Source organism: Bufo bufo, chromosome 5 (genome assembly GCF_905171765.1).
Source record: "Bufo bufo chromosome 5, aBufBuf1.1, whole genome shotgun sequence".
Lineage (NCBI taxonomy): Eukaryota > Metazoa > Chordata > Amphibia > Anura > Bufonidae > Bufo > Bufo bufo.
In genome coordinates this window covers 539,714,115-539,732,340 of record NC_053393.1, presented here as the reverse complement: position 1 = coordinate 539,732,340, position 18,226 = coordinate 539,714,115, and the positions used below count along the sequence as shown (strand labels likewise).

The 18,226-nt window shown below is 40.2% G+C and overlaps 1 protein-coding gene and 1 long non-coding RNA gene across 2 annotated transcripts in view; both read left to right on the top strand.

The window, feature by feature from the left end:
• The window catches only part of MEOX2 (mesenchyme homeobox 2), an 81,653-nt gene extending 66,012 nt beyond the window's left edge, over positions 1-15,641 (top strand). The window contains exons 3-4 of the mRNA XM_040431291.1: positions 12,761-13,098; positions 13,140-15,641. Of these exons, the coding sequence (XP_040287225.1) occupies positions 12,761-12,985 (225 nt within the window). The 3' untranslated portion in view covers positions 12,986-13,098; positions 13,140-15,641. The remainder of the gene's footprint in view (positions 1-12,760; positions 13,099-13,139) is intronic.
• A 54-nt stretch (positions 15,642-15,695) lies between these two features.
• LOC121000696 lies at positions 15,696-17,732 on the top strand. Its single transcript, XR_005778880.1, has 3 exons — positions 15,696-16,497; positions 17,060-17,061; positions 17,722-17,732. It is a non-coding gene; the product is annotated as an uncharacterized LOC121000696 (long non-coding RNA).
• Positions 17,733-18,226: the final 494 nt, after the last annotated feature.

Genomic DNA, 18,226 nt, shown 5'->3' with positions numbered 1-18,226 from the left:
ATGTTTTTTGGAAACGTATCGGTGTAGCGATCATTAAAGGGGTATTGCAGTAATTTGAAGTCATCCCCTATCCACAGGAAAGTGGATAACCAGTGGCTAATTTGGCATTTCTGGGCCCCCAAGCATGTATGTACAAGGATGGGTCCTAGAGCAGAAACCACCTGTGAAGGCTAGGCTATGTAGTCAGACCTGCTAGAATGTGAAGTTGAATGTATTGCGCAAAAATATGCGCATCATTAGTGCCGATTTGCGTAATCGCGACAATAATGACGATATCACAAATTCTAGAATTCGCAAATTTATTGCGAATATTATGCGAAAAAATTTGTAAAATATCGCAAAAACGAATATTGCCTATGCCGCTCATCACTATCCTTTACCTGGTATCTGGTATCTGGTTTAGAAAACCCAATTCTGAAAGCCTATCAGAGGAGGTCCTCCATTCCTCACCTGCATCTGAGAGCTGGAGCTAAGAGGACAGCTCTTTCTCTGGTGGACATGACATGTGTCTACATACACGGACTGCCCAGGAATTTCACTGTAATGCTCCATGTTCCCCGTGGAGGCGCTGCAGAGGAATTTAACAATTATGGCCAAGTTCCAGATTACAACTGATCGCTGGAGATTTAATAAGGCAGATCAGCTTATTTCCAGGGAATTGTTCAATAAAAAGGATTGTCCTCAGAGCAATGGACATTGGAAATCAGACAAAGACATGACGTCGAATGTCTTTTAAAGGGCATTCTGAGATTTATTCTCTGATGACCTATCCCCTCGATAGGTCATCAGTATCTGATCGGTGGGGGTCTGACACCTGTGAACCTCTGGGTCCATGTGCGGTAGAGGGCTGGTTCTAGCTTTGTTAGAAAGGGTTTGTCATGCATTGTATGATGCATGATGTTAATTTTTTACATCAATCACGGCCTAACCACTTTAAGGGGCACTAGATTCCAAAGGTACAATTTTATTTTCTGAGCCCAAGTGTATTTTTCAACAGTGCTTCTGCCTACCATGTGTCATTTATAATTATGGTGTCTTCTTCTTTGGCAGAGGGACCTTTGAGCCCCATTAAGCGTCAGGACTAAAGTGTGACTGCCACCAGATAATCATTGGTGACCATGGTGTTCCCTCCATAGGTGCAGCCAAAACCACTGTACAACATGAGGATCCCAAATAAACAGCTCCTTATCCTATCCACTGTGGCCAGGAACCCAACTTTTTTGGTTTGGAATTGCACAAGGATTTAATCATGGGACAGAAGGTCTTTTTGTGGGCCAATTATCGAAAGTCTATGTCTAGCTGTAGCCTCCAATATCTTCTCGTACATCGGGCAGTACAAATATCTACTTATCTTTTAACGAAGACCACGAGGCTTCATTTATGATTAATTAAAGTGGTTTTCTGGGACGTTGATATTGATGGGCCATCCTCAGATTAGTGGGGATCAGATTCTTAGCGTGTCCAGCTGATCAGATGACTGGAGGGGCTGTGGCACTCCGGTGAGCACCCTATCGCCTTGTTTACCAACCACAGTGCCGTACATTTTGTAGTGGCTGCGTCTGGTACTGCAGCTCTCTGCAGCACAGTGAAAAGTAAAATTTGGTTCTCCTTGCAATGACCATGCCTATTGGTGGGTTGACACATGAGTAACGATTGATATTGTGTGCTGTGCTTGGGGTCTTGGGGGTCATGGTCAGTGACTGCTGGGGACTGCCCCTTGATATTCACAACTAATTTGTCCTTGGTGAACTGGAACATGCTGTTCTCCTTGGTTATCCATGACAGTGATACTATTTGGTGGCTTTTGTATCAATCTTGTAGCAGTATTAGAAATTAATATGGGTATTGTGTAATTTCTCTATTATTGTGACTGTGCAAGATCTCTATTACTATCTTATTACTTTTTGAGTTGTTGGTCTCCATTGCACTGTGACTCATGTTACGATCATCTGCCGTGAGGGTAGCTGTTTTTACATCTGTTTCTGATTGTGCTGGAGGAAAGTTTGCATTTGTATCTCCAAATAATAAGCTATGACTTAATTTTCTTTTTACTTAAAGGGATGTTCCAGTTATAAAAAGTTATCCTATATCCACTGGATAGGGAATAAGTATTAAATGGAAGAGGGTCCAACCACTGGGACCCCCACCAATCAAGGAAGTAGAGATCTCATACCCCTATTTGAATGCAGAGGCGAACAAGCATGCATACTGCTGCTCCATTCATCTTTATGGGGCTACCAAAAAGATGCCCAGTACAACACTTGACTATGTCTGGCAGGCCAACAGAGATAAGTGAAGAGACAGTGCTTTTGCTTGACCTGCCGCTCCATACATACGGGGGCATGGTGCCCTATTCTTGTAATAGGTGGGGGAACCCTCCCCTATCCTATGACGGTTGCAATTGTTAACAAAACTGTCTCTATACTCCACGAGCAATTGGTAATAATGGTCTATATGACCTCTTAGGCAGTTGCCACAGGAAACAGAATAGTCTCTTCACTCACCACAGTGCAATTCATAGTCATTAGTATGGCCACCATACATAGTTCTTAGGCAGTTGCAGGGCTCAGTAGGCGGGCAGGGTCCCCTTCTAAGGTCACTCATTTAATGCAGAGAAGCTGGATGCGCCTATTGACTATATAGTCCAGAAGTAGTCCATAAACACTTGTGGTGTCCAGGACCATCTTTAATCCCAAAGTGAGCATTCACTCTAATGAGCCCTACACATCCAGAGAAGATCCAAAGTATTTAGAAATCCTGGCATCAGGTGGAGGGTGCATGCACCATCTGGAATACATGCCTGAACACTCACTCCATGTGGCTTCAGCTACATAATCTTCTGTTCGATGTTGCAAGCCCTTATATATTAGAAAACTCTGACACCTAGTGTCCAGAATGAGTAATTCAGCAGGCAGGTGGAGCACTGCATGACACATCACACTCTATATGTAACACATTAACACAGTATCTGTAATAAAATGCAAGTAAACAGAAGATAGCAGAATAAGACATTAGGTTACTTCACTAATGGTTTAAGGTTCAAGAATACACTCCAGTGAGGGAGTGGTTCAGTGTGCTGACAGTCCTTATGGGAGGATGAGGATTCCTATGAGTCCTTTTATAATGGGGTACGTAAATGTTGCGTTGAGTGGTAATCAAGGACCGGCCAAATTGCAGGTGCCACAAAGGCAGGGCTATAGCTAGAGTGTGTGTTACCCTAGTATCTGCCCTGACTGGGTGGCAACAACAACCCACTTTGTCCAGATATTTGGGCTTGGTGAAGTAACACCTAGCTTAGGCTCTGCAGTACGGGGGTATTGTTTGTGTGTAGTGTATTGTATGTGCTGTGTAAGGCCTCTTTCACACTTGCGTTGTCCGGATCCGGCGTGTACTCCACTTGCCGGAATTACACTCCGGATCCGGAAAAACGCAAGTGTACTGAAAGCATTTGAAGACGGAACCGTCTTCCAAATGCTTTCAGTGTTACTATGGCACCCAGGACGCTATTAAAGTCCTGGTTGCCATAGTAGGAGCGGGGAGCGGGGGAGCGGTATACTTACAGTCCGTGCGGCTCCCGGGGCGCTCCAGAATGACGTCAGAGCGCCCCATGCGCATGGATGACGTGATCCATGCGATCACGTGATCCATGCGCTTGGGGCGCCCTGACGTCACTCTGGAGCGCCCGGGGAGCCGCACGGACGGTAAGTACACTGCTCCCCCGCTCCCCGCTACACTTACCATGGCTGTCAGGACTTTAGCGTCCCGGCAGCCATGGTAACCACTCTGAAAAAGCTAAATGTCGGCTCCGGCAATGCGCCGAAACGACGTTTAGCTTAAGGCCGGATCCGGATCAATGCCTTCCAATGGGCATTAATTCCGGATCCGGCCTTGCGGCAAGTGTTCCGGATTTTTGGCCGGAGCAAAAAGCGCAGCATGCTGCGGTATTTTCTCCGGCCAACAAACGTTCCGTACCGGAACTGAAGACATCCTGATGCATCCTGAACGGATTACTCTCCATTCAGAATGCATTAGGATAATCCTGATCAGGATTCTTCCGGCATAGAGCCCCGACGACGGAACTCTATGCCGGAAGACAATAACGCAGGTGTGAAAGAGCCCTTAGGCGTTATGACTTTTTCTGGCCCTGATTTTTGGCATCACTCTCTTTATAAAGAATGTGATTCCAATAAGAACATTCTATTAGTCGATGGCTCATAGGACAAATTTCTTAATACAATAGTCAAATAGGATCCAAACCAGACAAGTGTATTCTATTGTATCTTAGATTTGACCAGATATTATCCATGTTCAATGTGCAAATTATTAGCCAGCAAATGTGTAGCAGATGACCGGGACGAAATAAAGAATTCCTAAACCAATATGTTTCTTTGAGCGCATATCAAGTACCTCGGAAATAGGGAGTTTCCGCAACTCATCAAAAGTGTAGAAAGCAAATGTTTTCAATCCTCTGTGTAATTTATGCTTACAGTATGTAGCTTCATATGATATATATGTGCACCTTACTATCTCCATGCAGATAGCTGTATAGGAACAGACAGATGTTTAGAATCTCCTAGTTTTGAAAATATATTTTTTTCCAAAACAGACAATTATGAAAACTTAATTATTATTGCGCTGAATGTAAAATTTACTTTATAATATAAGTACTATATTGCTGCCTCCTGTGTACCAGAAAATAACTACTATAATATTGCCCCCTATGTACAGGAATATAACCACTATAATACTGCCTCCTATGTACAGGAATATAACTACTATAATACTGCTCCTATGTACAAGAATATAACTACTATAATACTGCTCCCATGTACAAGAATATACCTACTATAATACTGCCTCCTATATACAAGAATATAACTACTATAATACTGCCTCCTATGTACAAGAATATAACTACTATAATACTGCCTCCTATGTACAAGAATATAACTATTATAATACTGCCTCCAATGTACAAGAATATAACTACTATAATACTGCTCCATATGTACAAGAATATAACTACCATAATACTGCTCCTATGTACAAGAATATAACTACTATAATACTGCCTCCTATGTACAAGAATATAACTACTATAATACTGCCTCCTATGTACAAGAATATAACTATTATAATACTGCCTCCAATGTACAAGAATATAACTACTATAATACTGCTCCTATGTACAAGAATATAACTACTATAATACTGCCCCTATGTACAAGAATATAACTACTATAATACTGCCTCCTATGTACAAGAATATAACTACTATAATACTGCTCCTATGTACAAGAATATAACTACTATAATACTGCCTCCTATGTACAAGAATATAACTACTATAATACTGCCTCCTATGTACAAGAATATAACTACTATAATACTGCTCCATATGTACAAGAATATAACTACTATAATACTGCCTCCTATGTACAAGAATATACCTACTATAATACTGCCTCCTATATACAAGAATATAACTACTATAATACTGCCTCCTATGTACAAGAATATAACTACTATAATACTGCCTCCTATGTACAAGAATATAACTATTATAATACTGCCTCCAATGTACAAGAATATAACTACTATAATACTGCTCCATATGTACAAGAATATAACTACCATAATACTGCTCCTATGTACAAGAATATAACTACTATAATACTGCCCCTATGTACAAGAATATAACTACTATAATACTGCCTCCTATGTACAAGAATATACCTACTATAATACTGCCTCCTATATACAAGAATATAACTACTATAATACTGCCTCCTATGTACAAGAATATAACTACTATAATACTGCCTCCTATGTACAAGAATATAACTATTATAATACTGCCTCCAATGTACAAGAATATAACTACTATAATACTGCTCCATATGTACAAGAATATAACTACCATAATACTGCTCCTATGTACAAGAATATAACTACTATAATACTGCCTCCTATGTACAAGAATATAACTACTATAATACTGCCTCCTATGTACAAGAATATAACTATTATAATACTGCCTCCAATGTACAAGAATATAACTACTATAATACTGCTCCTATGTACAAGAATATAACTACTATAATACTGCCCCTATGTACAAGAATATAACTACTATAATACTGCCTCCTATGTACAAGAATATAACTACTATAATACTGCTCCTATGTACAAGAATATAACTACTATAATACTGCTCCTGTGTACAAGAATATAACTACTATAATACTGCTCCTATGTACAAGAATATAACTACTATAATACTGTTCCTATGTACAAGAATATAACTACTATAATACTGCTCCTATGTACAAGAATATAACTACTATAATACTGCTCCTATGTAGAAGAATATAACTACTATAATACTGCTCCTATGTAGAAGAATATAACCACTATAATACTGCCTCCTATGTACAGGAATATAACTACTATAATACTGATCCTATGTACAAGAATATACCATATTTTTCGCCCCATAAGACGCACTCCCCCCCCCCCCCCCCAAAAGTGGGGGAAAATGCCCCTGCGTCTTATGGGGCGAATGCTGCCATTTTACATCGCAGTCTGCGATGCTGCAGCATCGCAGACTGCGATGTATCAGCTGGAGGGGGGAGGGAGGAGAAGCAGGTGTCATGCAAATGCTGTGGGGCCGGTGCGGTCACTGTACTCCGGCTCCGCTGCTCACTCACTTCCTTATTGCCTAAACCTTTTATAATAATAACTTTAATTGAAGTTCCGATCCTCAGCCCCATCTGTACTACTTACTAAATGTGATGTAGCAGGCAGAGCAGGGCGGGCGGCCGGCTGTAACTCACTGATGTCACGTGCCTGCGCCGCCTACTTTATGAATGAAGTAGGCAGCGCAGGCACGTGACATCAGTGAGTTACGGCCGCCGCCCACCCTGCTCTGCCTGCTACAGGACATTTAGTAAGTAGTACAGATGGGGCTGGGGATCGGAACTTCTATTAAAGTTATTATTATAAAAGGTTTAGGCAATAAAGCAGTAAGTGAACGGCGGGGCCGGAGTACAGTGGCCGCACCGGCCCCGCAGCATTTGCATGCCACTGGCCCCTCCCACAGGTTTAGCTTCGGTATATTACTGCATCTGTGGATGCCACTATTATGGGGTGGGGGATATGTGGATGGCACTGTTATGGGGTGGGGATCTGTGGGTGACACATATATAGCAGTGCCATCCACAGATCCACCCCCCATAAAAGTGACATCCACAGATCCCCCTCCATAACAGTGCCATCCACAGATGACCCCCCCATAACAGTGCCATCCACAGATCACCCCCCCATAACAGTGCCATCGACAGATCACCCCCCATAACAGTGCCATCCACAGATCCCCCATAACAGTGCCCCCCTCAGATCCCCCCATAATAGTGCTATCCACATATCCCTCCATAACAGTGCCATCCACAGATCCCCCATAACAGTGCCCCCCTCAGATCCCCCCCATAACAGTGCCATCCACAGATCCCCCCCATAACAGTGCCACCCACACATCCTGCCCATAACAGTGCCATCCACAGATCTCCCATAGTAGTGTCATGCATAGACCACTATTAGTTCAAAACCCACCAAAAGCACACCTTTTGGTAAAAAAAAATTTTTTCTTATTTTCCTCCTCAAAAACCTAGGTGGTTAAACCTAGGGCCGGTGCGTCTTATAGGGCGAAAAATATGGTAACTACTATAATACTGTCTCCTATGTACAAGAATATAACTACTATAATACTGCCTCCTATGTACAAGAATATAACTACTATAATACTGCCTCCTATATACAAGAATATAACTACTATAATACTGCTCCTATGTACAAGAATATAACTACTATAATACTGCTCCTATGTACAAGAATATAACTACTATAATACTGCCTCCTATAATGTACAAGAATATAACTACTATAATACTGCTCCTATGTACAAGAATATAACTACTATAATACTGCTCCTATGTACAAGAATATAACTACTATAATACTGCTCCTATGTACAAGAATATAACTACTATAATACTGCTCCTATGTACAAGAATATAACTACTATAATACTGCTCCTATGTACAAGAATATAACTGCTATAATACTGCTCCTATGTACAAGAATATAACTACTATAATACTGCTCCTATGTACAAGAATATAACTACTATAATACTGCTCCTATGTACAAGAATATAACTACTATAATACTGCTCCTATGTACAAGAATATAACTACTATAATACTGCTCCTATGTACAAGAATATAACTACTATAATACTGCTCCTATGTACAAGAATATAACTACTATAATACTGCCTCCTATGTACAAGAATATAACTACTATAATACTGCTCCTATGTACAAGAATATAACTACTATAATACTGCTATGTACAAGATTATAACTACTATAATACTGCTCCTATGTACAGAATATAATAATATGTAGTCTGACTGCAGCCAATCTGATACTGATGACCTATCCCGAGAATAGGTCATCCATAGTAAAAAGTTGACAGTCCATTTAAGTGAATGAAACTCATCTGCTATACCAGACTTAGCCACTAGGAAATGTGCAGAGCTGCTCCTGGCAATGATTCAAGGTGAAAGGCCATTGCAGCAACATGGAACTTTAAATCAACTGATCGTTGAGGTTGTCATGACTTGTGTAAGGCAAAAACACAAATTTTCAATTCCTTCCTTTCCAAGCTGTGTGTGAGTGGAAAGCTAGTACAGTCATTACTGCTACCTCCATTAGGCATGTCAATCAATTTCTGGGTCGCATGACGATACTGTTGAGTCTAACTGATCCCAACACAGCTTTGATATTGACAGTCAGTTGCATACAGTATCTAAAGACTCATGGCCCCTGGTGCAAGAGTTCAGTTTTGAGGGTCCCCCTTCCCTCTGTGATTTGTGGCAAAGGTCAGGGGTGCTCCTAGTATTTTTGCTGCCTGACGCAAAAATTGAAATGGCACCCCCCCCCCCTTGCCAAATTCTCGACCTAACCCCTTCCCTACAGCCTTACTGTTTGGAAAACATTACATACAGCTCTACAAAACATACCGGGTAAGACAGCGCCCCATACCTCTTACATCCAGTGATGTCTCCTCTGATGTAGATGCTCTTCTTTCCTCATCTTCTCCACTCAGACCAGACCACCATGATGATTTCTTTCAGCCATCTCTTGTTTCTGCAGAATTTGACAAAGAGATATCTTAGTTTCCCACTTTTCCATCCTCCTCCCCACCTTTTCAAGACCCCATCCTCCCACCTTCTGAAGACCCCATCCTGCCACTATTAATACTGTGCCCACTGTGCTCCCCAATACTATACTGCAGAAACAGTACCCCTGAAAAATACTGGTACCACACAGATAGTTCCACCTTCACTAATGATTTGCATGCAGTGCCATACAGAATAACATGATGATACTGTTGGGTCTAACTGGTCCCAAGACAGCCTTGATAATGACAGTCAGGGTGTAGCTAAAGACCCTTTGGGAGGAAGTATGATCAAAAACACCATTTTGCCATTTTTTAAATGTATTTTTTATATATTAAATACTGCCCGACGAAGCAACCCTAACTTCTTATCCATCAAAATAACCGTTAGACAAGAATGTAAAAAATATGATTCCCATTCTATTACATGATGGCAAAAAATGTAATTATTGAATTGTTTATTTATTTATTTTTTGCTATAATTATTTCTCCCGTGGGGGCGCTGCAAGAGAATCGAACACTTACTGATTACTGTGAAAAAAAGAGAACCTTTTTTTAACCCTTTCAGGCTATTTTCCATTTTTGCCTTCCCACAGACATAACTTTTTTTTTTCCGTTCATCCAGCTGCACGAGGGCTTTATTTTCGGGACAAGTTGTACTTTCTATTGGCACCATTTATTGCATGCAATTAAGTGGGGGGGCGGGAGAAAAAATTCCAAATGTTGTGGAAGCCGTACAGATTTCACTTTGTGGTACAACTGACCTATTCTCCTGGTCAGTACAGTAATACCACATTTATACAGTTTTTCTTGTGTTTTAATTCTGGGGGGGGGAAATAAATTTTTTTTTATTACTTTTGATCACTTTTTATTACATTTTTTGGGGAGGTAAAGCAACGAAAAAATGGAAAATCAGCCATTTTGAGATTTAAAAAAAAATATACAACATTCACCATACATTAATTTTTTTAATAGTATGTGTGCTTTTGGACACGGCGATGCCTATGATTAGTGTTGAGCGAATCGAGCTTCGGATCCAAGATCTAAAGTCGATTTGCTCCCAAACTTCGTTTCAATGCTGTACGGAGGCCCGTCTCCGTACAGCATTAAAATGTATGGCCTCCGGCGAGGTGAAATTCGTAGTCACCAAAGTCCCGCGAGACTTCTGTGACAACAAATTTCACCTCGCTGGAGGACATACAATAACTTAGATTTTTAAGCTTGAAAACTATTTTAAAGCAGAAATCAGAAGCCGACTTTGAATCCAAGTTTAGAAATGGTTTTCGAAGTCGGTGATAACGAATTTACCTCGCCGGAGCCCATACATTTGTTCAGTTTTGAGCACATAGACTTAGGATCTATGATCCGAAGCTCGATTCGCTAAACACTATCTCTGATTTTTTTTGTTTTTTATCAATATTTATCTACTTTTATTTTAATTATGGAGAAAGGAAGATGATTTGAATTTTTATATTTTTGAAATGTTGTTAAAAAATCCCTTGAAGGAAATGTTTCATCAAAAAAATTTCTACCAGTTAAAACCAGATGGCAACACATTTCCTTTCTTTCTAATCTGTTTTTATTTTTTGACTGCAGATTTTTTAAATTCTATTTCTCCGAACACGATTATGGGGGCGGCCATCTTGCCTAAGCTGTTCTAACAGCATTTAGAAAATTGATTTACGTCAGCCTCATGGGCTGGAGGGGACATCATTCACTTCTATGGGAGAGTTTTCTGGGCATGCTCTGTGACCTGTGCCGAGGACATTGTATAAGGAAGGAATAGATAAGAATTGACAATCACTTATTGTGAATGGCGGATCCTGTCTTATCTGTACACAGAGTTGATATAATTGCAGGCAGGGTTAGAATTATTTTATGTACTTATATAGCGCTACTACTATATTCCGCAGCGCTTTACAGACATTAGCATCCAACTGTCCCCAATGGGGCTCACAATGTAAGGTCCCTATCAGTCTGTCTTTGGAGTGTGGGAGCAAACCGGAAAACCTGGAGGAAACCCAGGCAAACTCAGGGAGACCCTACAAACTACATGCAGATGTTGCCCTTGGTCGGTTTCGAACCTAGGACCCCACCAATGCTAACCACTGAGCCACCGTGCTGCTCTATTAGAATGAGAGATGAGCAGATAACTGCAGTAAAGTGATCTGTACACACCAAGAGGTGGCGCCTATTATTAGGCTTATTGGTCCAGTGCGAAAACTGCAGGATTTTATGGTTTTTGTTTATAGATATTTTATTAAATTAAAAATATCATCAAAAGTTATTAAAAAATATGTTAAACGTAAAAAACGTGATTCAAACAATAGATCATTATCTGATGACACATTCCCTTTAAATTTACTTTGTGATTTAATTGACGGTTGTTCATAGACGTAACAAACATGCCACAACTTCATAGTCTTAGGTTTGGAGCGCGCTTCTGTAGCAAAAAGAAATCCTACATTTCAGTGAGAATTTCTGGGCAGTGCGTGCTCTGGAGGCCACAGAAAAACATGAAATGTGCCCACTGACCAGCTTCCAAGTACATGTTGTCTTGGAGGGACGCCGCCTGTAGAGCAAAAGTAAATGACGGAAACAGAAGCTGCTTCACCCTGACGTCCACCGAGGAATCTGACAGCTCCGGTCACTGCTCACAGCAACAAATGCTCCACATCAATAACAGCCGCAGTATGGCCTCACGTTTCCAGTAATGAGGGTGACTGGGATTACTGGTGCCCACTACACACCGCTGTTGCCATAGAGCTCTGTTATTGGAACACAGTGTAACAAGCTGAAAAACTGGTGACCTTAAAAGAGGTTGTCCCTTCTGTACGACCCTCAGTCTGCAGGGGTATAAATCTATCTATTATCTATCTATCTATCTATCTATCTATCTATCTATCTATCTATCATCTATCTATCTATCTATCTATCTATCTCATATCTATCTATCTATCTATCTATCTATTATCTATCTATCTACAGTATCTATCTATTATCTATGTATCAATTCATTATCTATCTATCTACCTATCTATCTATCTATCTATCTATCTACCTATCTATCTATCTACCTATCTATCTATTATCTATCTATCTCTCTCATATCTATGTATCAATTCATTATCTATCTATCTATCTATCTATTATCTATCTATTTATCTATCTACCTCATTTCTATCTACCTCATTTCTATCTATCGATCAATCTAATACCCACCGATCCAAAATTCTGAGAAGAGACACATTTGCCGTCTGTATTGTATGAATCCTTAGCCGTGGAGCAGTATAGATAGATAATTTAGGTGCAGTAACTACAGTACAACACGGATCAGAGTGTTAGCTCTGGGGTCAATATAACCAGAAATGAGGGATTTGGTTCTATCATCTGCAGTGAAGAGTTTTACGTCCCAGAGAATCCCACACTTTCACAAGATCAAAATGTTGCAGGTTTATTGCTACAATTTTTTTTACATAATAAACTGATTTTCTTTTCCCATTTTCTTTCTATAAAGGTGAAAGTTTGGTTTCAGAATCGCAGAATGAAGTGGAAGCGAGTGAAGGGAGGTCAGCAGGGAGCCGCCGCACGAGAAAAAGAACTGGTCAATGTCAAAAAAGGAACTTTACTACCATCTGAGCTTTCGGGGATTGGAGCTGCCAACCTTCAGCACACAGTTGACTCACTAGCCAACGACGACAGCCGAGACAGCGATCAGAGCTCGGAACACGCTCACTTGTGATCCTCATATGAAAGAGACTATAGTTTCATTCTCAGGAAAGAAAAGAACGTGGCCTGGACTGGCTCTATCAAATGCTTCAAGCCCTGAGATTCTCGGGAACTACTTATGTATTTTTGTTCCAAAAAGGTTTTAAAAAAGGACTCTGTTAAAGTGATTGCCCTAGATTAGAAAAACGTGGAAGCTTTCTTCCACAGGTTGTTGGTGGTATTGCGGATCAATACCCAATGTTCAGGTGTGGCACTATTTTTGGAAGATAGCAACCATGTTTTTCTTATCCAGGGCAACCCCTTTAAGGTCTTCTATGTGATTCTGTAACAGTGAATGGGTCCAGGAGTCAGGACAAGAATCAGAAATGTAGGAAGTTGCCACAGTATAGTAATGTATTGAGGCACAGCTAGCTACCTGTTTCTTTACCTGGGCAAATATTCCCTTTTATGCCCTATTCCTGTATCCAAATACCATCGGAAGGCAGAGGGCATTTCTAGACACCCAACATCCAGATCACATGCAGACCATCCCCCCAACTACACCTTTGGCTCCTCTCTAGGGGGGTTTCAATATCAGAAAAGGGGCAAAAGTCAAGTGAAGCAGTTGATTATACCAAATAGGTTGCAAAAATAAGAACTATAATTTGACCAGTTGCCATGGGCAATGTCTAGACTTTCCTCTTGAACCAACGACTCAAATTATAATGTGATACCTGAAGAGGCAATAGTAGGGGTGTAATAGTCCCCTATAATGCCAAACAGAGGGTGGGAACTTCAGGAATCCCAAGGCCATATTCACACTTTGAAATATATGGTATGTGACAAGAAAGTCCTTGTACATATGTTGAAAGTATCCAGAGGTCCTCTTTCACCTGGTGGTTCCCGAAAATGTCTCTCTTTCATGTATGCCTGTTCCAGTAGGTATTTTTTTTTTGGTATATTAGATGGCATGGTAGACAACAGCATTCCATGCAGTGGAATGCAGTAAAATAATGTATACCACACCGTATATGGCGTCCTATGAGCTACATACGGTATGCCACTGTATGCCTTATCAGAGCCTTTCGTCAGAGGTATGCATTGGCAAATCTTCCCAGTGGATGGCAATGATGAAGTGTGAACAGAACCTTAGAAATAGCACAGATTGCATCACATGATCCCTTTCAACTAGTTGAGAGAGATCAAATGATACCCATCCTCCAGTAATGGAGACCACCTTTAACTGGCTGTAGATGCCACTCCACATATTCTGGAGATGGTTTTGTTCCTAGGCCACACTGTTCCCAAATTCCGAGCAATCGTTAAGCTTCCAAAATCCTTTTCAGTCCATGTGCTCAAGAGGGCGTGATCCTCAATGGCTAGAGACTGAGCTCTGGTTCACTAATTGTTGAGAATGATACCACCTTGACTTTGCATAGCCACAATAGCATACTGGGAGCTGAAACTACCAGCAACAATTGCTTGGGAATTGTTTGTCCTAGAAAAACAAGAAAACAGTTATGGGGTTTTTAGGTGGTAGGTAAAGCCAGGTAATGTGGTCTATCATTGTTGGAGGATGTGACATCCTCTTTTAGCTCCCTTGGTTGACACTTTTGGGGGCTGTTTATTAAGGGAATTGCACCCTCTGGTAGAACTCTACTAGGCAATTGCATTAAATTCCTTATTTTTGAAGTCTGTCATAGAGACAGTTTATCTAGAAAAGGACTTTTTATCCATGCTAAACTGCGGACAGCACTGGGTAGGGGGTGAGGAGTGCAGTACAAACATACATTTTGTGGAACTCCTATCTGGAGTAGTGTGAACATGAAGTTGTATTCTGTTAGATTCTGCTCCTTTAAGGGGTTTCCAGTTTTTGGAGATTTTTAAACAGAAACCTGCTGCATGTTGCTCCCTGTCACTTCTTCACAGTTCCAACAATGGTGCAGTCGGCACTCCGTTTGTTCAGTGGCGTGGTGCACGTGTCCCCGATCAATCTCCCATGTAAGCTATACAAGACAAGACCGACACTCACTGGATGCGATATCTTTCTTTTATTTGTTACATGAAGAACAACTGTGACACGTTTTGACTCGTAAGGTGAGCCTTTCTCAAACAGACCAGACAGGTCTGTTTGAGAAAGGCTCACCTTACTAGCCAAAACGCGTCACAGTTGTTCTTCATGTGACAAATAAAATAAAGATATCGCATCCAGTGAGTGCCATTCTTTACAGTTTCCTGGTTTCCTTCTCTGGACTTCCAATCCATTTTTGTAATCTTGTGGACAGATGGGTTCATGTAGCAAATTATGTGCCTGCCTCAGTGTGACTTGACCCCAAGCCCCACATGACCCAGCAGTGATCTGCTGCTTGGAGATACCTCTCTACTGAGGCCAGTCATTGGCCGTATGTGACACCATCTGTTTAGAAGTTTGCAAAACACAGACCTAAGGACTAGAAAAAGGAGCCAGGGAGCTGGAACAGGGCTGTGGGGAGCAACATGCTGAAAGGGGTTGTTAAAAATGTCCCCAAAACTGGACAAATCATTAAAGGAGCAAAATCTCGCAGAGTAAAACTTCACATTCACACTACCCCTGATAACTTAATTTCCAAAAAAGGTATGTTTTTTCCCAGCTCATACTTGTTGCTGGCAGCAGTTTAGCATGGTCAAAACTGATGGCAGACTCCCTTTAAATATAAGATTTTATGATTCAAAAACCCACCTTAAAATGTAAAGCAAGGGAAATGTAATGTAGCACAACTGTGGATACAGATCAGACTATGGAAGAAACAGGGATGGGCGTATCTTTGCCAGATAACCTTGTCTTGGCAATGATGGGTAATTAAATTGATTTGGAACATTCCAATTCTGTAAAATATTTTCATGATGTGACTATAGGCTGGAAATCTAGCTTTCAATTGCACTGATGTTAACACAAAATTCCCTTAGTAGTCAACAAATTTTGTCATGGAATGTGTGTCTATAGAATTTTCATAAAGCTCTTGTTCTCTGTTATAGATTTTTGGTAAAAAAGAGTTTAAACAACTGTAAAAGGTTATGTCCAGGGATTGTGTGCTTTAAAGAGGTTGTCCAACTGTGAAAAACTCTAAGGGGCAGAAGAACGTAAAAAAGTAAAGAAAGAATACTAATCTGACTGGTCTCACTAGTCACTCCCATTTGGAGACCTTCTGAGTCTCCCCAGTGGTCTCTACTTTCTGTTCCCTCTTGAGACAAGAAATGTGATCTTCCAGCCAGCCACCAACTGAGCCTGTGCTTTCTTGTATCGAGAGGGTCCAAGAAATAGGGACCAGCAAGTGACCCAGGAAACACTGGAGGAAACACTGGAAAGAGCAGTGAAGAATCAGTGAGAATTTTTTCATTTTGTTTATTTTATTTTCCAATTGAACAACACTTTTAAGGTACCTTAACTGTTTGGAATGTTCATAGAGAATGTTCATAGAGAATATAATGGTGTTATATTATTGCTGTATTCTCTGAGAATGTAAAAACATATTTTAAAGGGGTTTCTCACTTTCTGATCAGTAGGGGGTCTTTTTTTTTTTTTACCTGCATAACAAAATCTGCCCCTTTGTTCCCAAAGGTTGGACCCCCAAAGATCATGTAGTGAGGGCATAGCCTTAGCAATATGTCACCATGTCTTAAGATGGAATGGTCACAAGGAGACATCAAAAGATTGTCTACTATCCCTTTAAAAATAAATTTATACTGTGACCTAAATTATCAGACAACAATATTCATGGCACTTTCTATGAAATATTTAATGGTCTTTTAGTCAATAAGAAACATCCACAACAGGGCCACCTATAGGTGATAAAATAAAGCAAAATGGAGTCCATTTCTTACATTTTATCAATTTCTTACATTTTTACCATAATACATCTTAGACTAAAAAATAAATTAGATTTTGTTTTTCACTTGGAAACGTCCTAGAAATTTTCTCAGATCTCAGATCTTGCAATTTTTTTTACATCATCCAAAGACAATCAACCATTTTCATTTCACTTGGTCTCGGGTTATCCCTGTATAGATTTTATTTAATTTTCCTAAACTCAACCAAAGAGAATGATGATTGGCCAATAACCAATTAGAGTCGTCAGACGATGAAAAAACTATACATATAGGGTTTATCCATTTTTGGACAGAAACTTGATCTCTGTATGAACTATACTTCCCACCTATAGAGCAAATGTTATCTCTATTCTAGCACTTGTGATGGTGGCCTAGTGGTTGGGATAGTCATAGAAACACCATCCCATACCCATGACCTAGTAGCATTGCCACACTACTTTCTTAATTCCAGACCATTTCTCTAAGATCTCTAAGGGTAGTCAAGATCAGTGGTTCCATGTTTAATAAGATTCCACTTTTGTTTTGCACTTAAATGTTACTAAGGTATGTTAAAGAGGGTTCTCGATGGACAATGATGTCTAATACCTACTGTGGTCTGGTCATGGAGCTATTTGTAGATAATCTATGAGTCATTTAGATCACAAAGGTTATCTAGTGGCTTCGAAAGCTTCATGTAATAAAGATCATCATACTCTCTTAAGGTATCTCACAGATGAACTTTGCCAAGCTTTAAAGGAGGCCTTTTGAGGACTTGGAAATGATCCTTCCCGAATAAATGCTGATTATAAATTTCTAAGTTCCTTGTATCCAGTTAAATATTACAAAATTATATTAAAGAGTATTCTAGATAATGAACATTGATATCCAGAACCTACCTGGGTTTGGTCATGGAGATATTCATAGTTACTCATAATTTCTATCACAATGGTTCTTCTAGTGGCTTTAAATTTTTTATAAATTCTAAATTCCTGGATTCCAGTTTAGGTATGAAAGTGGTTTTACTTCAAACAGTGATTTCATTGATGACAACTGTTATGGCTATTGGGGGTGCAGAGCTAGCAGTCACACTTCATCCCCTTTGCCACATGAGATGACATGTAATAATTGACACATGGTAAGTGGAAAGGCTCTGCTCCAGATTTTGGGGAAAAAAGGAACTTAATTAATGTTGCTTGGGCAACACTTTCCTATTTTAATACATTTATGATGGACATACTAAACAGACTGGTGGGATAGATATTCCAATTTCTGGGATCTACCCAGGTTTCTATAACATATGTAGTTTGTTCAGTTTGGAAGTCATAGCTGGGATACAGGGAAAAATATTCCTTATTTGCAAGAAAGTGGTGAATGTGTTGTTGGGCCAAACCTGACCACCCCACACTCTCTTGCATGAATTCAAAAATGT